This window comes from Phyllostomus hastatus, unplaced genomic scaffold (assembly GCF_019186645.2).
Source record: "Phyllostomus hastatus isolate PE091 unplaced genomic scaffold, TTU_PhHast_1.1 phas_contig_151, whole genome shotgun sequence".
In the NCBI taxonomy this organism is placed as follows: Eukaryota; Metazoa; Chordata; class Mammalia; order Chiroptera; family Phyllostomidae; genus Phyllostomus; species Phyllostomus hastatus.
In genome coordinates, this window is record NW_025333616.1 from 679,421 (window position 1) to 705,837 (window position 26,417).

Consider the following 26,417-nt stretch of genomic DNA (forward strand, 5'->3'; position numbering starts at 1 on the left):
TCACTCACTGTTCAAAGCCTGAAATAGCAGCACCTTGAACCCAATGAGGGTCAGTCCAGCCATGCCCAACTGGATAAGATTCTCCATTGTGTAGTCTTGGGGGTCCAAGGCTAGGAAATGTGGGTAAAGAGGTGACAGAAACCAGGGCAGACCAAAGTTACCCCAAATCCTGGATGTCCACCCAGCATGCCTGCCTCCCTCTGTCAGGACCTGACCCTCTGCACCCAGCCCCCAAACTGAGGGTTCTCCCACTCCCCACTCCTGGGGTCTGACTTGTTCTGTGATGGGCTGATGGTGTCAGCTGCCCCAGAGGATCATGAAATGAGGGTGTGAGTGAGGACTTGGGGAGACACCAGCCTCCCTCCTGGGGTCTGTGCTCCCCGATGCCCCACTCTTCAGACTGTAACTTTCACATGATCATGTCATGAGCCCAGCCTCTACTCTGCCAGGTTCCTGTCTCCTCCTTGGATCATCTCAGCATCTTGTTGTCTTTGAACCAGCAGAGATTCACTATGGACCAGGGGTTACTGTGCTCCAGAGCTCAGAATTAGTAATAAATGCTCACAATAAGGAAATGGCTGAGTGGTGTGTTCTGGGTTCTGTCTGAGAGACAGAGCCCAGAAGCTCATTCCTCTACAGCTGAGAGATCCACTAACTCAACAGTTGATGAACCAGGGTCCATGGATTAGGGGTTGGTGTCAGCGGCTCCTCAATATCCTCCTCTATGGAGCCCCTTAAATTCCTCCATTTATTAATGTTTCAGACTGAAGAGACAGACCCTTGAGCTGAGTGAGCTCAGAGAGGACAGAGTTTGTGTCCCCTCACCTGAGGCCAGGGCTCCAGGGTTCCCCACAGCTATGGGGAGGTATGGTGTGAGCTGTAGCACCTGTAGGTCCTCCCAAGAGCTGAGGTCACAGGGCACATAAGTAATCAGTGGGCAAAAGAATGGGCTGACCCCTTCATGGACAAAGGAATGTGTCCCTTGGTCTCTGTGACTGACACATCAGGTTCACCTTCTCTAAAAGGACCAGTCCTTCAGCAGGAGTAGCTGAGCTGGGACCTGAACCAGGTCTGACTCTAGCCCTTGTTCTCTCCTCTGAGTGAGCGTCTGAGCTGAGGGAAAGAGCTTGAAACCCCAGGAACTGTCTGCTTATCCCTCCCTGTGCACTGTGCACTGTCATGGCTAAATATGGAACAGTCCCCCTAGTAACACATCCTGGCAGGATTCCCTGAGGCGCCCCTCCCAGGAGGTTGGAGCTAGAGCTGAAAAGAAATCTAAGCTCTGGGCCATGATTCTTCCCTTTTACACTTGGAGACACTGAGACACAGAGGGGGGAAGGATGTGTCCAAGTCAGAGCCTCCAGAGGAGCCTGAACTGGCACAGGACTCAGCCCCTGTCCCCGTGGACACACCCACCACCTCCCCACTGAGACCCTCATTTATCCCTCTGAGGGTCTGAGTCTGTGGGGGTGAGGGGCAGATCCTCAGAGACTTCTGGAAATTCAGGATGGGGTTGGGTTGTGGGGAATACCTTCTTCCCACTTGATTCAGCTGATCCTGCCCCAGCCTTGGACCCACCTTGTCCCTCTGCCATGCCCACCCCACTGTCACCTGCCAGCCTCAGAGTCCTGGGGACCCTGTGGTTCCAGTTTCTCTGCTTGACTCCCAGCCCCTGGGACATAAGCCCATCCCTGAGTATCTGGGGGACATGAGACCCCCTGTTGGATCCTCAGAACTTCCCTTTGCTGCTCTGCTCCCTCTGAGCAGAGTTCTCAGGGACTCATCAGCTATGGAGATGGGCCCTGTGGGTGGGGATAGAGGGCCTCCAAAGGGTCCTGGGAATGAGGACATAAGGAGGTGAGGGTCTCAGACTGAACTTGGAGTCAGCTTATCATTCAGACTCTTCTCCTATGTCAGCTCTGTGGCCCTTAAGACACCCCCGGGCCTACCAACCACTGTTCTGACTCAGGTGAGGGGGATGGGTTGGCAGGACTGGGAGAGTCTCTGTGGGCAGATCTCTGCTGGGCAACTGTCACTCAGAGCCCCTGATTCTCATGCAACTTCAGACATCTCCTGGGGACAGGACCCTGAGCTGACTGCTCAGAGAGGATGGGGTCAGGGGCCCTCACCTGAGACCAGGAGCTCCAGGGGTTCACTGGGGTCAGACCATTCCTGGGATGATTTCTAAAATATCCATAGCATCTGAATATCCACTTGTGGCTGAGGGTCACAGGGCCCACTGAACAGGGCCTGGACCTGCCCAGTGGGGTGTTGCTGTGAGTCCAGAGTCCAGGAGAGCCTGTCTTCTCCTTCCTTAGTCAGAATGAGCTTGTCAAATACCTTCTGTGAGCCACACTGGAGGGTCACATTCCCTCCTGAAGTCACAACAGGGCTGGGCAGGGCTGAGAGGCTGAGTGGCTGAGTTTGTTGTATTATCCTAGGAGAGAAGGAGGCAGTGTATTAAATGGGGCTCACACCTCCCTCATCCCCCCTCAGGGCTGGGCTGTGAAGGGGAGACCCCCTGAGAGCATCTCCCTCCCTGAGGGAAGATCCTGGGACTGGGACCCCTGAGTGTCCTCTCACCTGTCACCACCAGATCCAGGGGTCATTGTGCTCTGAGCAGCCTACAGGGCTGAGATATTTACAATAATATCTCCCTGCAGAGATGTCTTTCATGAAAAACTTGGCCTTGCCCCTGGGCTCCAGTAGTTCCTGTGTGTCCAAACATGTATGCATTTCTTCATCATACAGAGTACTCCTGGGCCTCCAGGGTACCCTGACACCAGATGGTCACAGGGGTCCCAGAAGGGATTAGAGGTCCTGGCTCAGCCCAGATGGTGGGTCTGGGGAGAATCTCTGGAAAGAAGCAGAGGCTGCATTAGAAAGACCTTCCCTGCTCCTCACTCCCCAACTCAGTCCATGTCCCTCCTCTTTCATCCCCTAATTCCAGGACCTCTGAGCCCCAGACATGAAGTAGGAGGGACAGAGAGACTGGGGAGGCCTCACCATTCTGCTCACAGCTTTTTTGGCCCAGAATCAGCCCTGGAAGTGAGTCCCTGTCAGATTTTCACCTGGACATCTGAGCTGATTCCCTTACCTCAGGGCCTCATCTGCTTCAACTCTCTGAGCCTGAGGGTCCCCATGAACAGGCACATGCAGCTGCCCCACCCCCTGTTGCTGCCCCATCCCCATGCCCACAACTGACCAAGGCAGAGAAAAGCAGGGAGGATGGACATGGTGCCATCTGCTCTGAGTGCTCCTGCCCTATGGGCAGATAAAACCCTGGGCCTGGAGGACAGAGACATACAGGATGTGGTGAGTCTGGGGCTGCTGCTGCCCTTCCAGGTTCCCACTCCTGTGGACCCACGGCAAGGGGATGGCCCTGACCTGGGCCTGGCTCTGGGTTTTTCCATGATGAGGACTCAGGAGGACTCCTCGCCCTTTGGAGGTGCTCAGCCCAGATCTGGGGTCTCTTCTCACTGCTAGGACCCTCTGCCTGGTCTGTGCTCTTATCAGAGAGGTCGAGACCCAGACTCTGGTCCTCTGTCCACCCTCCATAAGCTGACTGTAAATAGAACTTGCTACTCATTGTCTCAGCCTCCCAAAAACAGCATTTACTTTTCATTTCTGACTTGTCCATAGAGGAATATTTACTAATCAGCTAGTACAGCCAAATACTTGTGTCAGAGCCAGAAATACATCCATAATCCAGGAGACTGACTTTCTGTATCTTGAGAACTCTTCTTAGCAGAAAAGTGAGCATTCTAAGTCAAAAGTGGAAATGATTTTACTTACAAAGGAGAAATGAGAGAAAATATGAGAATACCTGGTATCATGACTAGACTGTGGTTCAGGGAATAGCTGTTTTTCTTTTATCCTCATCAAAGAATATGTTTGTTGATTTTATAGAGTGAGGAAGAGAGAGACAGACAGACACAAAGCCATTCATGAGAGACAGAGACACTGATCGGTTGCCTCCCCTACACACCCAGGCTAGGGATGGAACTCCCAGCCTTTGGGTGAATGGGATGACACTCCAAGCAAGTAAGTCACCAGGGCCAGAGCTGAGGGAAGGGCTATTGAATGAAGTGGAACCCTAGGAGGTGGGAGTGAGAATACTCTTGAGAGGAAAGAATATCATAGGGAAATCTAGAGACAGAGACTGTCTGATAGCAGTAAGGGAGGGCAAGGTGGGGGCTGGTCATGGGAATGCTCTATGCCACACAAGGATGTTGGATTAAGTGTGTGAGGCAGAGGAATATACAGGGATGAGCTGTTACAGTCACACTGAGTTGTGAATCTCACAGGTGCCGTGTGTCACAGAGGAACTAGAACAGTGCAATGTCTGTAAGTAATGTGTAATGTGAACAGTAATTGCAGTCCAATCCTATGTGTCCAACAATATTAGATAAAAGGCTTACATGGATTCACCACACAATTCGTGTATATATTTTAGCTGTCACAACACATGTGTAGAAGAGAAATGAGAAGAAGAAATCTCAGTGTTGCTTCTAATCCTGTGCTTTTAGCTGGAAGCTGGGGAAGGAATTTGCTAGTTTTATAGAACTCTAAGAAACCAGATACAAAGCAGTACAGATATAGTCAATAGGAGATAGTGTGAGTGTGTCTATGTGTGTATGCCTGTGAGTGTGTTTGTGTGAGTGCATGTCAGTGTGAGTATGTGTGAGTGTGTTCAGGTTGTGGTGTGTATGTGTATGAGTATGTGTATGTGTGACAGTGTATATGTAGTGAATAGGTGTATGTGTGTGAGAGTGAGTGTTGTAAGAGTGTGTGGGGGAGTGTTTGTGTGTTGTGGGTGTGACTGTGTGTGTGTGGGTATGTGTCAGTGAGTGTGATTTTGTGTGTGCATTACTGTGTTTACAGGGAACTAAGCAGTCTGGTTGAAGGAAGCAGAAGGGAGAGCTGTGGTTGGAAGGTCACATAGAGATGACCATGAGTAACCGTGACTTCAGAAGAAAGCCTCAATACACCCTAAACTCAGAGAGGAGAATGGAAAGCTTTTAGGCAGAAATGGACAGATTCTGAAAGAGAGTTGTAAAGACTGGTGTGGAGGGTGAACAGAGGAAGAGAGTGAGGACTTAGAGCTCAGAACCTAGGCAGGTGTTGTGACTGCTGCCTTGGGGATGAGAAAGGTGACCTGCCCTCTCTGCCACATTGACTGCAGACTCCAAAGAGCCCTCATGACAGTGAGCCTGGGGGAGTGGCAGGGATGAGCCTGGGGTCTGTGCAAACATTCTGGTCCTGCAGCAGGGCTCAGTGCTTCCTCCTGGCCTTGTAATGCAGGGTCTGCTTCTCACTTTTTCCACCTGAGTCTGTGTTCCTGAGAAATGGGTTCTTTCTCCCTCTTTTGCCTTGGGGTGAATCATTTGAGCAATTTCTTCCTCCTCTGAGCAAATTTGATCTTGGAGATCACTCTCCTCTTCAACTGTGGGGACTCTTGAGGATTCAGAAAGGATTGTCATTCATGGGGGTTCTGATAGAAGCAGAAAAACACCTCCACACTTTAAATATGAAGTGTTGCAATGCCACATGCTGAATGGCCGACAGACCCTTGAGCAGGCTTCTTTCTCTCTTGCTCTCACTTCCCTCATTCAGAACCCAGTGATACTAACCCACCCCCACATATGTGGTCAGAATTCATCCTACATTCAGATATGGGTGGAGATGTTGACACTGAAAAGCAGAGGTACCTTGTCCAGTGGAGCAGAGGGAGGGATCAGACTCAGACCACAGTGCAGAGTCAGTCAATCATGACAGAGACTCTCCCAGTGCAGTGGGTGGATCCTGGTCTTTCCATCATGGGTGCTGGGCCAGCTGGGGGAGTCTGTGGAACAGGGTGAACTTCACACTTGCTTCACTCCATACACAAAATCAATGCTAGATGCATGACAGACTGAAGAGTGAATAAATTACTTCTTCCTTAGCAAAAATATAGAAAATATATTTTCTTCTTTGTGGAATGCTTTTAAAAATCACATTTCATTGTAATTCTAGTACAGTTTTCCCAATTTGCTCCTTTCCCTCTTTTGCCTATCGCATCCCCCACTACCAGAGTGAATGTGTACACTGTTGTCCAAGTCTGTGGGTCATTCATACATGTTCTTTACTTAGTCTCTTCCCCTTTTTCTACTGTTATCCTTCTCCCTCCCCACTCTGTTCACTGTCTGTTCATTGTTTCCATGCTTGTGGTTCTATTTTCTTCATTAGTTTGTTTTGTTCATTAGATTCCCCTTATAGGTGAGATCACATGTGTTTGTCTCTCACTGACTACCCTCTTTCACTTAGCATCATATTCTCTCGTTCCATCCATGCTGTTGTGAAAGGCAGTTCTTTCTCTCTTACTGTTGCATAGTGTTCCATTGCATAAATATTCCACAGTTATTTTATCCACTCATGTACTGGTGGGTACATGGGCCATTTCCAGCTCCTGGCTTTTGTAAATAGTGCTGCAATGAAGAGAGGGGTGCATAATTTCTTTTGAATTGGTGAATCAGGATTCTTAGGTGTATTCCCATGGGAGGGGGAGTAGGATGTGAGGAGGAGGGAAAAGGGGGATAACTGAAAAAAACATGAGGAAATACAAATAAAAAATAAAGTTACACACACACACACACACACACACACACACACACGCGCGCACAGACAGAGCCAGGCATGCTGTTGATGGGCGGAGCTGTCCGCCACTCAGTGCTGAATGCTGCACCACATCTGGAGATTCATATACAAAATAGGACAGAATCAGGGGAGATGCAGGTGGCCCATGGCTTTGAGGGAAACCTCCTAGATACACGTGCACACTCCTGTTAAGGTTGGATTTTGTCTGGGTCAGCAGGACCTCTGGACAGTATAGGAGCTCTCCTGACTTGGGGGTTCTGTGATGACTTTTGTGAATTTGCTTTGCAGTATCAGGTTTGTGCTGTTCTTACATTAGTAAAATGGTAAAGTCTCAGTGGACGTTTTTATAGTAGAACCTTGGATGATTTTGTTTTTCAGTTGTTAAAGCTGAAGAGACAAAATCACAGGATGTGGTGGTCAGTGTCCCCAGACCACAGTGTGTACTGTGCAAGGTGCCTGTCACACAGGAAGAGGACTGGCTCTGTTCACTCTAAAAATAGCAGATGCTGAGGGGCTGACCTGAGCCACATCACTTAACACCCCTCATGTCTAATTTGTCACATTTAGTTTTCCTAAGCTCTATAATCATAGGAGGATTTTGACTGAGTGAGCTGTTATTGGAAAGTCATAACTATCATTCAGTTTATAACATTCAATGTTCCCTGACAAAGCTAATACCAAAAATGGTTAATAATATAAAATAATTTTCAGGAGAAATATAAAATTTTCTCATCTAATACTTATTAGGCCTAGTACCACTTGCATATTTTGTAGTGTGCTACAAAAAGAAAGCAGTTATCTGGGCAGTTTACCTCTGCATTTTTAGAAGAGAAGAAAACTTGTAAAGTCTTGTTTTAGCTGAACTCATTTGTTGTATATAAGTAAAAACCCAGTTCTTTCTTTTTCTATGGAGGGAGGGAGGGAGGGAGGGAGGGAGGGAGAGAGAGGAGGAGGAGGAAGAAGAAGAAGAAGAAAAAGAAAAAGGAGGAAGAGGAGGGGGAGGAGGAGGAGGGGAGGGGGGAAGAGAAGGAAAAAAGGGAAGGGAAGGGGAAGGAAGGAAAGAAAAGGGAACTTGGTAAAGTTGTTACAACAAATTACAACTAACTGCATGGATTCAGATAATAGAATTTTTTATTGTTTCAGAACTATAAGCCAGACAGATAATTGAGAGAGGGAAATAGGTAGATGAAAAATCAGTTGGATAGATAAATGAATAAATAGATAAATAGAGAGGTAGTGAGACTGATGCACAGATACATAATCACTCAGATAGTAGGTAAATGGATACATAGGTAGATAGATTTTCAAACCTTCCAATGTGTGCTATCATCAGGTCACATTATTTTTTATTTTGCTCTAGGTAAGTTTTTATTAAATCAAAAACACAGTGAACTTTCCAGCTTTATTGGGATATCATGGACATACAGCATTCTGCAAGTGTAAGGCATACAGTGGATTGAATGGATGCATTCATATATTGCAGTATACTACCACCTCGGCTTCAGCTAACAATACTGTTCAGAAGTCATGAAACTGCCACTTACCTTTTGTGGTGAGGACATTTCAGATACACTCTGTGTCCAGTACATGACATAGTCTTGTTAACTGTAATCACCAGGGTTGAGACCTCCAGGAAGAGGTAATCTCATAACTGAAAGTCAATGCTCTATGACCAGCTTCTGTCCTTTGCCCCAGTCCTTGTGATCACCACCATTCCACCCTCTGTTTGCACACGTTTGGATTTTATAGATTCCACATATATGTGTGGTCATTCTGTATTGGTCTTCCTTTGTGTGATCTGGCTGAGTTAACAAAATGTCCTCAAGATCCATTCATGTTGTCTGAAATGGCAGTTTTTTTTCTTCATTTTTCTTGTTGACACTATTACAGATATCTCTTTACCCTGCCCCTCACCTTTGCCCACCTCCACCAAACCCTCAACCCCCTGTCCCTCTGGCCACCACTGCACTGCTGTATGTGTCTGTGGCTCATGCATGTGTGTGCTTTGGCTGATCCCTGCACCTACCTTCATCCAGCCTCCTCCTCCCTCACCTCTGCCTGCTCTCAGTCTGTGCCTTGTGTTCCCAGTTTGTTCTTCATTCTGGTGGTTGAGTAATATTCTTATTTAGACTTTGGAAAATTGCACAAATCACATCATTATTGAAAAGGATTAGTTTTTCAGGTGGCACCACACTCAGCTGTCCCTTCAAATACCAAGTGAGGGCAATTCTGGGGAAATGGCACACGTGGCATCTGATGAAGACAGGAAGGATGGTGGGGATGGAGAGGGTGGTAGGCATCAGCTGTATTCTTCTTTCAGGTTCATATCTAGTGCCCATTTATTGACTGATTGGTTCCAGGTTAAGTCCTGTGAACCAAGGTGAGGAAGACTCAATAATGTCAATCTGGTCACGTAATGATTAGATATGAAGAATAATTTATTAGCCCTGGCTGGTGTAGCTCAGTGGATTGAGTGTGGGCTGTGAACCAAAGGGTCACTGGTTTGATTCCCAGTCAGGACACATGCCTGGTGTTGTGGGTCAGGTCCCCAGTGGGGGTCATGTGAGAGTCAACCACACATTGATGTTTTTCTCCCTCTCTTTCACCCTCCCTTCCCTTCTCTATAAATATAAATAAATAAAATATTAAAAATAATATCTTATTTCATAAAAGTGGAAGACAGCATGAAATTTTAGATGTGTGGGCTCAAACAGCCATGTGTGAAGGACCCTCATGACACACGGGTGAGAAAACAAGGGGGTCATTACAGAAAGTCAACAAGAAAGCAAAGGAAACAGACATTTAATGGAGGAAGAGCCCTGCACAGGGAGCACTCAGACACTCCCTGCACCCAAACCTTGTTCTCTCCCCTGGACACATCAGCAGACAGTCTCCCCACCTGTGATCCAGACTGTCCTTCCGCACCTCCTGAGTCATCAGATGGGCTCCATGGTTCCCCCAACTCTCAATGGTGCCCTGTCCCTTTTGTGCTCACATCTCAGTTCCATCATGGGTCCTAAACTCACTGTTCAAAGCCTGAAACAGCAGCACCTCGAACCCAATGAGGATCAGTCCAGCCATGCCCAACCGGATGAGATTCTCCAGTGTGTAGTCCTGGTGGTCCGAGGCTAGGAAATGTGGGTAAAGAGGTGACAGAAATCAGGGCAGAGCAAAGTTACCTCAAATCCTGGATGTCCACCCAGCATGCCTGCCTCCCTCTGTCAGGACCTGACCCTCTGCACCCAGCCCCAAAACTGAGGGTTCTCCCACTCCCCACTCCTGGGGTCTGACTTGTTCTGTGATGGGCTGATGGTTCAGCTGCCCCAGAGGATCATGAAATGAGGGTGTGAGTGAGGAGTTGGGGAGACACCAGCCTCCCTCCTGGGGTCTGTGCTCCCCGATGCCCCACTCTTCAGACTGTAACTTTCACATGGTGGTGACATGAGCCCAGACTCCACTCCTCCAGGTCCCTGTCTTCTCATTGGATCATCTCAGCCTCTTGATGTCTTTGAACCTGCACAGATTCACTAGGGACCAAAGGTTATTGTGCCTCAGAGCTCAGGATTAGTAATAAATGCTCACAATAAGGAAATGGCTGAGTGGTGTGTTCTGGGTTCTGTTGGGATGCAGACCCCAGAAGGTCTTTCTCCTATAGCTGAGAGATCCACTAAGTCAACAGTTGATGAACCAGAATCCATGGATTAGAGCTTGGTGTGAGGGGCTCCTCAGTATCCTTCTCTATGGAGCCCCTTAAATTCTCCCATTTATTAGTGTTTCAAACTGAAAAGACAGACCCTTGAGCTGAGTGAGCTCAGAGAGGACAGAGTTTGTGTCCCCTCACCTGAGGCCAGGGCTCCAGGGTTCCCCACAGCTATGGGGAGGTATGGTGTGAGCTGTAGCACCTGTAGGTCCTCCCAAGAGCTGAGGTCACAGGACACATAAGTAATCAGTGGAGGAGAGAATGGGCTGACCCCTTCATGGACAAAGGAAAGTGTCCCTTGGTCTCTGTGATTGACATATCAGGGTCACCTTTTCTCTTAAGGCTACTGTCGGGTCCAGTTGGACCAAGAGAGAGGGTTTGTCATGGAGCCTTCCTAGAGAGAAGGGGGTTGGGCTGAGCTGGGGTTCTGCCTTCCCCACCTCTGTGACCCCTCTGTCTCCTAATGTCACCACAGGCCTGAGAGCAAGCAGTGACCAGGGATGGACCCTGACACTCAGAAAAGAGAAGGGACTACCAGTCCTTCAGCAGGAGCAGCTGAGCTGGGACCTGAACCAGGTCTGACTCTAGCCCTTGTTCCCTCCTCTGAGTGAGCACCTGAAATGAGGGAAAGAGCCTGAAACCCCAGGAACTATCTGCTTATCCCTCCCTGTGCACTGTCACTGTCACTGCTAAAGAGGGGACAGTCCCCATCATAACACATACTGGCAGGCTCCCAGTGAGGCCCTACTCCCAAGAGGACAGAGCCAGTATTGAAACAAAGTCTAAGTTCTGAGCCACGATTCTGCCCTTTAACATGCAGAGACACTGGGGCACAGAGAGGGGAAGCGCATGTCCAAGTTAGAGCCTCCACAGGTGCCTGAACTTGCACAGGACTCAGTCCCTGTCTCCCATGGACACACCCACAACCTCCCCACACAGACTCTCACTTACAGTTTTGAAGTTGTGACTCCATGGGGTTGTGGAACTGATCCTCAGAGACTTCTGGAAATTCACAATGAGGGTGAGGTGTGGGGGCCGCCTTCTCCTCACTTGATTCAGCTGATCCTGCCCCAGCCTGGGACCCACCTTGTCCCTCTGCCATGCCCACCCCTCCTGTCACCTGCCAGTCTCAGAGCCCTGGGGGCTCTGTGGTTCCAGAATCTCTGCCTGACTCCCAGCCCCTGGGATACAAGCCCAACCCTGAGTGTCTGGGGGCACAGGACCCCTGATGGATGCTCAGAACTTCCCTTTGCTGCTCTGTGTTCCCTCTGAGCAGAGTTCTCAGGGACTCACCAGCTGTGGGGATGGGTGCTGTGGGTAGGGGGAGAGGGGCTCTAGAGGGTCCTGGGAATGAGGACAGAAGGGAGGAGGGTCTGGGACCAAATCTGGAGGTGGCTTATCACCCAGACTCTCCTCCTTTGTCTGATCTGTGGCTCCCAAGACACAGTCTCTGCCCACCTACCACCTTCCTGTCCCAGCTGAGGGGGAGGGGCAGAAAGGACTGGGAGGGTCTCTGGGGGAAGATCTATGCTGGGTGACTATCACTCAGAGCCCCTCACTCTCATCCAACTTCAGACGTCTTTGGGGACAGGACCCAGAGCTGACTGTGCTCAGAGAGAATGGGGTCAGGGGCCCTCACCTGAGACCAGGAGCTCCAGGGGGTCACTGGGGTGAGACCATTCCTGGGGATGATTTCTAAAATATCCATAGCATCTGAATGTCCACTTGTGGCTGAGGGTCACAGGGCCTACAGTGAACAGGGCCTGAACCTGCCCACTGGGGTGTCGCTGTGAGTCCAGGGTCCAGGAGAGCCTGTCTTCTCCTTCCTTAGTCAGAATGAACCTGTCAAATACCTTCTGTGAGCCACACTGGAGGGTCACGGTCCCTCCTGAGGTCACAACAGGACTGGACAGGGCTGAGAGGCTGGGTTTGCTGTAGTATCCTATGAGAGAAGGAGGCAGCATGTTAAATGGGGCTCACACCTCTCTCACGTCCCTTAGGGCTGGGCTTTGAGGGGGTGACCCCCTGACAGCATCCCCCTTGCTGAAGGTGGAGCCTGATACTGGGACCCCTGTATGTCCTCTCACCTGTTATCACCAGCTCCAGGGGGTCACTGTGTTCTGACCAGCCACTGTGGCTGAGGTATTTACAATAATATCTCCCTGCAGAGATGTCTTTCATGAAAAACTTGGCCTTGTCACTGGGCTGCAGTGGTTTCTGTGTGTCCAAACATGTAAGCATTTCTTCATCATACAGAGAGTACTCCTGGGCTTCCAGGGTCCCCTGACACCCAATGGTCACAGGGGTCCCAGAAGGGATCACAGGTCCTGGCTCAGCCCAGATGGTGGGTCTGGGTAGGGGCCCTGGAAGGAATCAGAGGCTGCCTTAGAAGGACCTTCCACACTCCTCATTCCCCAGCTCAGTCCCTGTCCCCCCTCTTTTATCCCTTCATATCAGGACCTCTGTGCCCCCTCCTGAGCCCAAGACATGAAGGACAAGAGACAGAAGCCAAGGAGGACTCACCTTCCTGCATGTGGGTTTTCTGGCCCAGACTCAGCCCTGGAAGAGAGTCCCTGTCAGAATTGTACCCAGACATCTGAGCTGATTTCTTATACTAGGGTCTCAACCACTTGAGCTCCCTGAGAATAGAGTTTCTCTTGAACAAGCCTGTGCAGCTCCCCTGTCCCATCCTGCCATCCCATCCGCATGTCCATAACTGACCGAGGCAGAGAAGAGCAGGGAGGATGGACATCATGCTGTCTGCTCTGAGTGTTCCCACTCTACAGGTGGATGAGCCCTTGGGCCCCGAGTACAGAGACACACAGGATGTGGTGAGTCAGGAGCTGCTGCCTTCCTTCCTCAGCCTCACAGTTGTTTGGACCCACAGCAAGGGGTGGCTTGCTCTAAATAAGACAATCACTTATTTTTCTCAGCTTGCCACAAGTAAAATACAGCTTTCATCTTCAACTAGTCAATAAAAAATATTTTCTGATTACCCACTACCAGCCAGGTATTTGTCCCAGAACCAGAAAGACCTCTGTGATCCAGGGGACCCACTTCCTGTATTTTTAAAAATTGGGTTAGCAGAATATGGGCCACTTAAAGCTAGTATTTCAGTTAAATTGTTGGCAAAGGAGAAATAAGTGAAAATATAAGAACAATGGGGAACCATGAGGAGACTGTAGTTGGGGGAATGGGTGTTTGAAGAGGCAGAAACTAAACAGGTGAATTAGAGAACATTCCGGAGAGGAAGAAACATTCCAGAGAACACTAGAGACATAGAGACTGTCCAAAAGGGAGGCAGAGAGGTTGAGGTGGTGGCTAGTCATGTGGGTGCTGTCCATTCGTGCATGGATGTTGGGTCACCTCTGTAGGACCAGGGGAGTATGTGAGAAATGGACTCTGATGGACAGATTGTGTTGTCAAAGTCCTATGTGCCCTGTGTCACAAAAGGACTGGAGACATGCAGTATTTGTTAAGAAAAAGAAAATATCAGTATTTGCTGAACTCCAACATTGTGTCTTCAACTATGTTCCATAAATATCTTTCCTGAATATATTACATGATTCTCACAAACCCCTTAGCAGTCATAAACACATTTAGAGAAGAAAAGTAAAAAGATGCTAGCTCAGTGGTTATTTCTCATTCTGTGACTGTCTCTGAGAGCTTGGGGGGGCGCCAAGGTCAACATGGCTCTATAAATCCTATATGAAAACAACAGAGACAGGTTGAATGGACCAGTGTGTGTAAGTGTGTATCTGTGTGAGTATATACATGCAAACATGTATGAGTGTATGTGTGTTTATGTTGGTGTGATTGCATATGTGTGAATATATGCACACACATATTTATGTACATGCGTATGTGTGTGTATGAGTGTATATGTATCTGAGCATGTGACGGCACACGTGTGAGTGTGTATACACACATGAGCATATGCATATATGTGTGTGCATGCATGCAAGCGTGCACATTAGTGTGTGTATGTGTGCATTTGTGTGAGAGTATACTTGTGAATATGTGTGTGAATATGTTTGTGTATATATGTTTTTGTATGTGTCATTATATGTGTGTATGTGAGAGTGTGAATGTGTGTTCACAGGTAACCACACCTATCTGGGTGAGGGAAGCAGAAGTGAGAGCTGAGGATGGAGAGTCACATGCAGATGATCATGAATAGTTTTCAGATTAGCAAAAAAAGTCAGGATTTACCCTAAAGATAATGAGGACAAGGGAAGAATTTTCAGGAAAAACAGACAGCTTCTGAAATGTGATTTGCAAACACTGATGTAGAAGGTGAACAGAAGAAGAGAGTGAGGATTTAGAGCTCGGAGTCCAGGCAGGTGGTGGATGTGACAACTGCTGTGGGGACATGAAGGGTGACCTTCCCTCTCTGCCTCATTGACTGCAGATCCCAAAGAACCCTCATGACAGAGAGCCAGGGAGAGGTGCAGGGACCACTCTGTGCAAACACTCTGCTCCCACAGGAGAGCTCAGTGCTCCCTCCTGGCCCTGGAATGCAGGGGCTGCATCTCACACTGTTTCCACCTGACTGTGTCTCTGTGAGACATGGGCTCTTTCTCTCTCCCTCTCTGTGGGGTGAATTGTTTGGGTCATTTCTTCCTCCTCAGAGCACCCTTGATCCTGTGGGTCGCTCTCCTCTTCAAACTGTGGAGTCTTTTGAAGATTCAGAAAAAAATGACCATCAAGAGAGCTCTGTTTGAGGCAGAAAAAGAACCCCACACTTTAAATGTCAGTTGTTGCAATATCACATCTTGAATGGTTGAAGGACCCTGGAGCAGACTGCTTCCTCTGCTGCTCTCGCTTTTCTCAATTGTAGCCCAGTGATACCAACCCCACCCCTATGAATGTGGTAGAATTCACTCTAGTTGAGATGTAGGGGAAAGGGAACCGTGCATTCAGATTTGGGTGGAGACATTGGAGGTTTGTGAAACTGAAAATGAGAGACACCTCGTCCAATGGAGCAGAGGGAAAGATCAGACTCAGACCACAGTGCAGGGTCACATGATCATGATAGAAACCCTCACAGTGCAGTGGGCAGATCCTGGTCTTTCTGTCATGGGTGCTGGGCCAGCTGGGGGAGTCTGTGGAACAAGGTGAGTTTCACACCTGCCTCACTCCATGCCCAAAATTGATGCTAGCTGCTTGACAGACTGAAGAGTACATCAATTACTTTTTCTTTAGCAAAAATATCTTTTTTTAATTTGTGGGAAGCTTTTTTCTAAAATTGTTTTTTATTGTTATTCTATTACAGTTGTCCCAATTTTCCCCTTTTGCCCTTCTCTGCCCATCCCATGCCTCAGCTTCCACAGTCAGTTCCTATTCTGTTGCCCAGGTCTGTGGGTCATTCATGTAGGTTCTTTGTGTAGTTCCTTCCCCTATTTTCGACTATAGACCCTCTTTCCACTGCCCTCTGGTTGCTGTCAGTCTGTTCCATATTTCCATGACTGTGATTCTATTTTGTTTATTAGTTCATTTTTCATCATTAGATTCCTCTTATAGGTGGCATCCTATGGTATTTTTCTTTCACCAACTGGACTTACTTCACTTAATATAATATATTCTAGTTCCATACATGGATTTTGCTGTTGCAAAATGTAGGAGTTCCTTTTTTCTTTCTGTTACATAGCATTCCATTATGTAAGTGTACCATCATTTTTTGATCCACTCATTTACTGATGGGCACTTGGGCTGTTTCCCATACTTGGCTATTGTAAATAACACTGCTATGAACATAGGGGTGCATAATTTCTTTTCAATGGATGATTCTGGGTTCTTCTTTAAGTATTTTTATTGATTATGCTATTATAGCTTTTCCAATTTTCCCCCTTTATCTCCCCTCCACTCTGCCACCCCAACCCTGCAGCATTTCTCCCACTTAGTGTATGTCCATGGGTTGTACATATAAGTTCTTTGAGCCCTCTGTCTCTGTATCTAAAAAAAGATACCATTTTTATCTTTCCTTGTCTATTGTATGCCTACTAATTATGATTCTTCTTCCCTGTACCTTTCCCCCACATTCCTCCCTTTTCCCTCCCCACTGAACACCCTCTGTGTGATGTCCATTTCTCTGGTTCTGTTCCTGTTCTAGCTGTTTGCTTAGTTTTTGTTTTCTTTGTTTTTCTTTTCTTTTAGGTTCATTTGTTAATAGTTATGAGTTTGTTGTCATTTTATTGTTCATATTTTCAATCTTTTTTTCTTAGATAAGTCCCTTTAATGTTTCATATAGTGAGGGCTTGGTGATGATGAACTCCTTTTACTTGACCTTATCTGGGAAGCACTTTATCTGCCCTTTCATTCTAAAGTACAGCTTTGCTGGATAGAGCAATCTTGGATTTAGGTCCCTGCCTTTCATGACTTGGAATACTTCTTTCTAGCCCCTTCTTGCCTGCAAGATTTTTTTCCAAGAAATCAGCTGATAGTGTTATGGGAACTCCTTTGTGGGTAACTGTCTCCTTTTCTCTTGCTGCTGTTAGGATTTTCTCTTTGTTTTTAATCTTGGGTAACTTAATGATGATGTGCCTTGGTGTGTTCCTCTTTGGGTTTGAATTCTTTGGGGCTCTCTGGGCTTCCTGGAAGTCTATTTTCTTTGCCAGAATGGGGAAGTTCTCCTTCATTATTTGTTCAAATAAGTTTTCAATTTCCTGCTGTTGCTTTTCTTCTTCTGACACCCCTATAATTCAGATATTGGAATGTTTCAGGTTGTCCCAGAGAATCCTCAGCCTCTCTTCATTTTTTTTTTTGATTCTTGTTTCTTCATTCTGATCCAGTTGGATGTTTATTTCTTCCTTTTGATCCAAATTGTTGCTTTGAATCCTGATTTCCTTCTTGTCACTGTTGGTTCCCTGAATATTTTGTTTTATTTCATTTTGGGTATCTTTCATTTGTTCTTTCACTTTTTGACCAAGCTCAATCAGTTCTGTGAGCATTTTGATTACCAAGGCTTTAAATTCTCCATCAGATAGGTTGGCAATCCCCTCATCACTTAGTTCTAAGGTTTTGCTGTGTTCTTTCATTTGGGCCATATTTCTTTGTCTTGGTGCACAGGTCTGGTTGTCCTGGTTGATTTTTTCTTTAATTCCTTGGTTGTAGGAATTCCATGTCATTTGATTTTCTGGAGCTTCTGGTTGTTTATTGATTTTAGATTGGTTGTTATCCTCCTTTTGGTTTTACGAGGAAGCAAAGGGTTTCTACCTATGCCTCCATCTTTGCCAGAACTCTGGTTCAGGATTCTTAGGTCTATTCCCAAGGGAGTGGCAGTGGGATGAAGGGAAGAGTGCAAAGGGGGAAATTAGGTCAACTATAATAGAAGAACAATAAAATATTGAAACACACACACATACACACACACACAGAAATGTTATAAAAGAGACACAACTAGGCATGCTCTTGTTGGGGGGTGGAGCTGTCCATGACCCAGTGCTGAACTCTCCACCACTTCTAGGGATTAACATACACATAGGACAGAATCAGGGAAGATGCAGACGGCTCATGGTTTTGAGGAAAGCCTCCTAGATACACATCCACATTCCTGTTCAAGGCTGGACTCGGTCTTGATCAGCATGACCTGTGGACAGTAGATGAGATCTCCTGACTTGGGCATTCTATGATGGCTGGAGTGAATTTACTTTGCAGTAACAGGTTTGTGCTGTTCTTACATTAGGAAAAGGGGTAAAGTCTCAGTGGACATTTTTATAGTAGAGCTTTTGATGGTTTGTTTTTCAGTTTTTAACGTGAAACTCAAGAGGCAAAGTGACAGGATGTGGTGGGCAAGGTCCCTACACCACAGTCTGCGCTGTGCAAGGTGCCTGTCACACAGGAAGAAGACCAGCTTCTTCTCACCCTAAAAATAGCAGGTGCTGAAGGACTGACCTGAGTCACATCTAAAGTGTCAGACATAGCTTTCCTAAACTTTACAATCATAGGAGGATTTCGACTGAGCTTACTGTTACTGGAAAGTCACAACAACTATTCAGTTTCTAACAATCAATATTCCCTGACAAAGCTAATATATAAAACAGTTAATAGTATAAAACTATTTTCAGGAGAAATATGAAATTTGTCTTCCACCTAATACTTATTGGGTCTAGTACCACTTACATATTTGGCACTTTCCTGACAAAGAGAAAGCAGTTTGCTCAATAGTTTGATTCTGCATTTTTAGAAGAAAGAAAACATGCAACGTCTTATTTTTGCTGAAATTGTTTGTTGTGTATGAGTGAAAACCAAGTTCCTTCTTTCTCTTTGAAGATGGGGGAAAGAGGGAGAAAGGGAGAAAATAAGAGAAGGGAAAGAAAGGTAAAGGAAGGGAGGGGAGCATGATAAATTTGTTATCACAAATTACAACTAACTGCATGGTTTCAGACAACAGAACAATTTTTATTATTTCAGAACTGGAGTTCAGAGAGGCAATAGACAGATGGAGGTATATAAATGAATAGATAGCTGGGTAGATAAATAGAGAGATAAAGAGGTAGAGAGACTGACACACAGATACATAGACACACCGATTGTAAATAAAGGGATTAATAGGTAGATAGATTCACAAACTCTCCAATATTTGCTTTCATGAGAGTTCACTACCTTTTCCTGCTCTAGGTAAGTGTTTCCTACAACAGACTGTGGGAGTGGGGGGAGGGATAGAAGGAGGGGGGCAATGGGGAATGTGGTGGGATAGCTGTAATAGAGTAACAATAATAAAAAATAAAGCAAAAACCCCCCTTCTAAAATGGCGACAAAATTTTTTCAGGTTTATTGGCATGTGACTGACATATATAACATTGTGCAAGTGTAAGGTGTACAGTGGGTTGATTTGATACATTTATATCTAGCAATGTGATACCACATCAGCTTAGGTGACAATAGTATCAGGAAGTCACATCACTGCCATTTATTTTTTGAAGTGAGAATCTTTCAGATACACTCTCATAGCCCCTTTCCAGTATATGACTGTCTTGTTAACTGTTATCACCAGGTGTACATGAGACCCTCAGGAAATGATAATCTCATAACTGAAAGTCGATGCTCTTTGAGTAACATCTCTCCTTCCCCTGCACTCCCTGTGGTCACCACCATTTCACTCTCTGTATGTATGAGTTTGGTTTTTATAGATGCCACACATACATGAGATCATTATTGATCTTTCTCCGTGTGATCTGGTGAAGTTAAGAAAATGCCCTCGATTCCATACATGGCTCAACTGGCAGGATTTTTTTCTTCATTTTTTAAAAGTTTGTTTGTTTATTAATAGAGAGAGGGGAAGGGAAGGAGAAAGAGAGGGATAGAAATATCAATGTGTGATTGTCTCTCACGCATCCCTTACTGGAGACCTGACCTGCAACCCAGGCCTGTGCCCTGACTGGGAATCAAATGAGCAACACTTTGGTTTGCAGCCTGTGCTCAGTCCACTCAACCACACCAGCCAGGGCTTTTATCTTCATTTTTATTTTTAAGACTATTACAGATGTCTCCATTCCCCCTCCCCTCCTTTGTCCACCTCCTCCCAATCTCCACTTTCCTTCCCTCTGGCTCTCACCACACTGTTGTCTGTGTCTATGAGTCAGGAATATTTGTTCTTTGGCTAATCCCTTCACCTACCTTCATCTGGCCCCCTCTTCCTTCCCCTCTGCCTGCTGTCTGTCTGGTCCATAGGTCTATGCCTCTGTTTCTATTTTGTTCTTGTTTCTTATGGTAGAATAATATTCCTTTTTTTAAAAAAGATTTTATTTTATTTTTTTAGGGAGAGAAGGGATGGGGGAGAGAGAGAGAGAGAGAGAGAGAGAGAGAGAGAGAGAGAGAGAGAGAGAGAGTCAGAGAGACAGACAGAGAGAGACAGAGAGAGACACAGAGAGAGAGAGAGAGAAACATCAATGTGCGGTTGCTGGGGGTTATGGCCTGCAACCCAGGAATGTACCCTGGCTGGGAATCGAACCTGGGACACTTTGGTTCCCAGCCCACGCTCAATCCACTGAGCTATGCCAGCCAGGGCTGAATAATATTCCTTTATATGTATATATGCACATGGAAAATTTCACAGATTATATCTTTACAAAATGGTTACCATTGAAGGTGACGTCCCACTATGCTCTTCCTTCAAACACCAAGTGAGGGCAGTTCTGGGGAAATGGGACACATGGCATCTGATGCAGATGGGAAGGATGGTGGGGTTGGACGGGGGGTGGTATCAGTTTGTATTCATCTTTCCAGGGTCATATCTAATTTTTCCCACTTATGTATTGACTGATTCCAGGTTAACTGAGGAGAGGAAGACTCAATAATATCCATCTGATCATGTAGTGATTACAAATAAAGAACATTTTATTACATAAAACTGGAAGGGAGCACAAGGTTTTAGGTGTGTGGACACAAACAGCCATGTGGGAAGGACCCTCATGGCACAGGGGTGAGAAAACAAGGGGGGTCATTACAGACAGTCGGCAAAGATAAAGAGAGAGAAAACAGACATATAATGGAGGAGGAGTCCTGCATAGACAGCACTTAGTCACTCCCTGCACCCAAAGCTTGTTCACTGGACACATCAGCAGACAGTTTCCCCACCTGTGGTCCAGACTGTCCTTCACCACCTCCTGGGTCATAAGATGGCCTCACGGTTCCCCCCCCAGCCCCCACCGAATGGTGCCCTGTCTCCTCTGTGTTTTACGTCCTGGCTGCACTGTGGGTCTTCCTCTCGCTGTCTCAAGCCTCCAGGAGCAGCACCCCGAGGACCACCAGGACCAATGCAGCCACACCCATGCGAGTGAGATTCCCCACTGTGTAGTCTTGGGGAAGTGAGGCTGAGAAATGTAGAGAAAGAGATCACAGAGGTCAGAGCAGACCAAAGTCACCCCAGGATCCTGGATGCCCATCCAGGACACCTGCCTCCCTCCCTGTGGCAGGACCTGACCCTCTGTACCCAGCCCCACAACTGAGGATTCTCCTACTCCCCACTCCTGAGGTCTGATTTGTTTTCTGAGGGACTTCCAGCATTGGCTGCCTATGGGAATCATGAGGGTGTGAATGAGGACTTGGGATACACAAGCCTTTTTCCTGGGTTCTGTGATTTTAGATGCTTCCACCCCTCATATCACAACATTTGAACAGTCCCTTCATGTGCCCTGTCTCTACTCTGCAAGTCCCCTGTCTTTTCCTTGGATTATCTCAGCCTCTTGTGGTCTCTGAACCTACAGAGATTCACTTTGGACCAGAGTTTACTGTGCCCCATAGCTCAGGATTAGTAATAAATGCTCACAATAAGGAAATGGTTCAGTGGTGTATTCTTGGTTCTGTCTGAGAGGCACACCCCAGAAGCTCATTCCCCTACAGCTGAGAGATCCACTAAGTCAACAGCTGATGAACCAGGGTCCATGGATAATGGTTTGGTGTCAGGGCCTCCTGAAAATCCTCCTCCGTGGGGCCCCTTAAATTACCCCCTGTATTACTGTTTTAGACTCTGAAGAAACATAGCTCTCTGCTGAGTGAGCTCAGAGGACAGGATTCAGGCCACTTCATGTGAGACCAGGGCTCCAGGGTTCCCCACAGCTATGGGAAGGTGTGGTGTGAGTTGTAGCACCTGTAGGTCCCTCCATGGGCTGAGGTCACAGGACTCATGAAGAATTGGGGGGAGAGAGAATGGGCTGACCCCTTCATGGACAAAGGAAAGTGTCCCTTGGTCTCTGTGATTGACACATCAGGGTCACCTTCTCTTCTAAGGCCACTGTGGGGCCTGGCTGGACTGAGAGGCAGGGTCTGTTATGGAGCCTTCCTAGAGGGAGGGGTGTTGGGCTGAGCTGGGGTTCTGCCTTCCTTAGCTCTGTGAGACCACTTCTGTCATCTAATGTCACACAGGCATGTGAGCAGGAGGAGACCAGGGATGACAGACATGAACCCAACACTCAGAGAAGAAAAGAAACCACCCAACCCAACAGTGGGAAAAGAAGAGCCAGAACATGAACTAGGTCTGACTCCAGCCCTTGTTTCCTCCTCTGAGCTGAGCACGTGAGCTGAGGGATAGACCTGGAGGCCCCAAACCCATGTCTTCCTTATCCCTCCCTGTAGTGCCACTATCAGTGCTACAGAGGGACAGTCCCCTTAACATCGTGTCCTAGGGGACTTCCCTGTGAGGCCCCCTCCAAGGAGGTCAGAACCAGAACTGAAAGGAAGTCTAAGCTCTGGGCCACGAGTCTCTCCTTTTACAGTTGGAGACACTGAGGCACAGAGAGGGGAATGGTGTGTCCAAGTCAGAGCCTCCAGAGGTGCCTGAACTTGCACAGGACTCAGTTCCTGTCTCCCTGGATAGATCTACCAACTCCCAACAGTGACCCTAGTTTAATGCTATGAGGGCCTGACTCCATGGTGTGGGGTGAGGGCCCTATCCTCAGAGACTTCTGGAAATTCAGGATGGGGGTGAAGGGTGAAGGCTGCCTTCTTCCAACTTGAGCCTGGTTTCTCCCCCAGTCTGGGTTCCACCTTGGCAGGTGACAGGAGGGCCCACTCCTCCTGTCACCTGCCAACCTCACAGCTCTGGGGGTCCTGTGGTTCCAGAATCTCTACCTGACTCCCAACCCCTGAGACACAAGCTCATCCATGAGTGTCTGGTGGGCACAGGACACCCTGATGTGTCCTCAGAACTTTCCTGGTCTGCTCTGTGCTCCATCTCAGCAGAGTTTTCAGGGACTCACCAGCTGTGGGGATGGGCCCTGTGGGTGGGGGACTGGAGCCTACAGAGGGTCCTGGGAATGAGGACATAAGGAGGTGAGGGTCTGGGACCAAATCTGGAGTAAGTACATCACCCAGATTCTTGTGTTACACCTGCTCTGTGGCCCCCAAAACACTCCCCCTGCCCACATACCACCTTCCTGACCAAGGTCAGGGGAAGGGATGGGCAGGACTGGGAGGGTCTCTGGGGGAAGATCTCTGCTGGGCGATCAACACTCAGATCCTCTCACTCTCATCCAACTACAGACATTTCCTGGGGACAGGACCCTGAGCCGACTGTGCTCAGAGAGGATGGGGCCAGGGGCTCTTACCTGAGACCAGGAGCTCCAGGGGGTCACTAGGGTAAGACCACATATAAGGATAATTCCAAAAATGTCCATAGCATCTGAATGTCCCCCTGTGGCTGGAGGTCATGAGGCTTACAGGGAACTGGGCCTGGAACTGCCCACTGGGGTCTCGCTGTGAGTCCAGGGTCCAGGAGAGCCTGTCTTCTCCTTCCTTAGTCAGAATGAACCTGTCATATCCCAGCCATGAATCACACTGGAGGGTCACATTCCCTTCTGAGGTCATGATGAGGCTGGGCAGGGCTGAGAGGTTGGGTTTGCTGTAGGATCCTAGGAGAGAAGGAGGCAGCATGTTAAGTGGGGCTCAGACCTCCCTCACATCCCCAGGGCTGGGCTGTGAGGCGGGGACCCCCTGAGAGCATCCCTCTTCCTGAGGGCAGAGCCTGAGGCTGGGACCCCCGAGTGTCCTCTCACCTGTCACCACCAGCTCCAGGGGGTCACTGCATTCTGACCAGGCAGTGGGGCTGAGGTATTTACAATAATATCTCCCTGGATAGATATGTTTGATGAAGAACATGGCCTTGTTGTCAGGCTTGATTAATTTCTGTCTGTCCAAGGGTATATTCATTTCATCTCTATATAGACAGTACTCCTGGGCCTCCTGGGTCCCCTGACACCAGATGGTCACGGTGCTCCCTGAAGGGACCACAGAGCCTGGCTCAGCCCAGACAGTGGGTTTGGGGAGGGTCCCTGGAAAGAATCAGAGACTACATTAGAAAGACATTTCCCCACCCCTCATTCCTCTGCTCAGCCCATGTCACTCCTCGTTTACCCCCTCATCCCAGGACCTCTTGCTCCTTCCTGAGTCCCATGAGTGAAGTAGGAGGTGGGGCAGGGACCCTGGAGAGGACTCACCTGCCTGCACGTGTGTTTTCTGGCTTAGACTCAGCCCTGGAAGAGAGTCCCTGTCAGATTTGCACCCAAATGTCTGAGCTGATCCCCTTACCTCAGGGCCCTCAACCACTCGAGCTAAGGGTCCCCATGAACAAGCCTGTACAACTGCCCCATCCCCTCCTGCTGCCCTGTCCCCTTGTTCCCACAACTGACCAAGGCAGAGAAGAGCAGGGAGGATGGACATGGTGCTGTCTGCTCTGAGTGCTCCTGCTCTGCAGGTGGTGGAGAGCCTGGGCCTGGAGGACAGAGACACACAGGATGTGGTGAGTCAGGGGTGGCTTCCACCCTTCGGGTTCCCACCCCTGTGGACCCACAGCAAGGGGAGAGCCCCATCCTGGGCCTGGTACTAGGTTTTTCCATGATGAGGTCTCAGGAGGACTCCTTGCCCTCTGGAGATGCTCAGTCCAGATCTGGGGTCTCTTCTCACTCCCAGGACCCTCTGCCTGGTCTGTGTTCTAGCTGAGAGGGCAGGGCCCAGGCTCTGGATCTCCATCCATCCTTAACAGTCTGACTGTGAAAGGAACTCACTACTAATTTTTTCAGCGCATTACAAATGGCATTTACTTTTGGTCTCTGATTGGTCCTCAAACAAGTATTCACCCCATCACTTATGACCTACTGAGTATTTGTGCCAGAAATACATCCATGATCCAGGAGACTAATTATCTGTATCTTGAGAACTCTTAGCAGAAAATAGCATTCTTCTGTGAATGTTACAATGAACTTGCTTACAAAAGAGAAATGAGAAGAAATACGAGATCTGAGACCATGACTAGACTGTGGTTGAGGGAACTGCTGTTTTTTCTTATAGATTTTATAGAGCAGAAGGGAGAGACAGACAGACAGACATTAATGATGAGAGAGAAACATTGATCAGTTGTCTCTTGTACATGCCCTGACTGTGGATCTAATTCACAATCTTTTGGCGTATGGGATGCCACCACACGCAAGTAAGCTGCCAGGGCCAGGGCTGAGGGAAGGGCTGTTGAATGAGGTGGAACCTTAGGAGGTGGGAGTGAGAATATTCTTGAGAGGAAAGAATATCATAAGGAAATCTAGAGACAAAGGCTGTCTAAGAGCAGTAAGGGAGAATGAGTTGGTGGCTGTTTCTGGGCTGGCTCCCCACCACCTAAGGATGATGGATTAAGTATGTGAGGCAAAGGAATATTCAGGGATGAGCTGTTAGAGTCACACTGAGTTATGGATCTCATAGGTGCTGTGTGTCATAGAGGAGCTACAGCAGTGCAATGTGTGTAAGTAATGTGTAATGCAAACAGTAATTGAACTCCAGTCCTGTGTGTCCAACAATATTAGATAAAAGGCTTCCATGGATTCACCACACAATCCATGCATATTTTTAGCTGTCACAAAATATGTAGAGAAGAGAAATGAGGAGAAGAAATCTCAGTGTTGCTTCTAAACCTGTGCTTTTAGCTGAGGGCTGGGGAAGGAATTTGCTAGTTCTACAGAACTCTAAGCAAGCAAAGATGGAGAACAGATGGTCCATAGGAAGTGTTGTGAGTGTGTCTCTTTATGTAAGTGTATGTGTGTGTGAGTATATGTGTGCGAGTGTGTGTATGTGTGTGTGTGACTGTGTGTTCACAGAGTAACTGCACCTGTGTGGTTGAGGGAAGCAGCAGTGAGAACTGATGTTTGATGAAGAACATGGCCTTGTTGTCCACTGAGGGTGGAGGGTCACAGGTGGATGATCATGAACAACTGTGAGTTCAGAAGAAAGAGTCTAAATTTACCATAAAACAGTGAGGACCATGGATGGATTTTGAGCAGAAATGGACAGATTCTGAAAAGGAGGTGGAGAGACTGATAAGGAGGGTGAACTGCAGAAAAGAGTGAGGACTTAGAGCTCAGAATCCAGGCAGGTGGTGGGTGTGACCACTTCCATGGGGATGTGAAGGATGACATTCCCTCTCCACCTCATTGACTGCAGACCCCAAGGAGCCCTCATGACAGAGAGCCAGGGGGAGGGGCAGGGACGAACCTGGGGTCTGGGCAAACACTGATCCTGCAGGAGAGCTCAGTGCTCCCTCCTGGACCTGGAACACAGGGTCTGCATCTCACACTGTTTCCACCTGACTCTGTGTCTGTGA

At 47.7% G+C, this 26,417-nt stretch overlaps 1 protein-coding gene and 1 pseudogene across 1 annotated transcript; both read right to left on the minus strand.

Annotated features, from left to right (window-relative positions):
- On the minus strand, positions 1 to 3,192 carry LOC123813349 (annotated as a pseudogene).
- A 6,238-nt stretch (positions 3,193 to 9,430) lies between these two features.
- LOC123813343 (leukocyte immunoglobulin-like receptor subfamily A member 5) lies at positions 9,431 to 24,515 on the minus strand. Its single transcript, XM_045830291.1, has 9 exons — positions 24,463 to 24,515; positions 24,271 to 24,306; positions 23,830 to 24,105; positions 23,383 to 23,685; positions 12,860 to 12,895; positions 12,424 to 12,699; positions 11,976 to 12,278; positions 11,288 to 11,338; positions 9,431 to 9,764 (listed from the first exon to the last, which is right to left on the minus strand). The coding sequence occupies exons 1-9, from the start codon at positions 24,491 to 24,493 to the stop codon at positions 9,628 to 9,630; spliced, it is 1,449 nt and encodes a 482-aa protein (XP_045686247.1). The 5' UTR covers positions 24,494 to 24,515; the 3' UTR covers positions 9,431 to 9,627.
- Positions 24,516 to 26,417: the final 1,902 nt, after the last annotated feature.

Coding starts and splice junctions, on each gene's coding strand:
- LOC123813343 (XM_045830291.1), bottom strand. CDS start 24,493: ATGTCCATCCTCCCTGCTCTTCTCTGCCTTG. Junction 23,686..23,829: donor CCTGGAGCTGGTGGTGACAG/GTGAGAGGACAC, acceptor CTTCTCTCCTAG/GATCCTACAGCAAACCCAAC. Junction 12,279..12,423: donor CCTGGAGCTGGTGATAACAG/GTGAGAGGACAT, acceptor CTTCTCTCATAG/GATACTACAGCAAACCCAGC.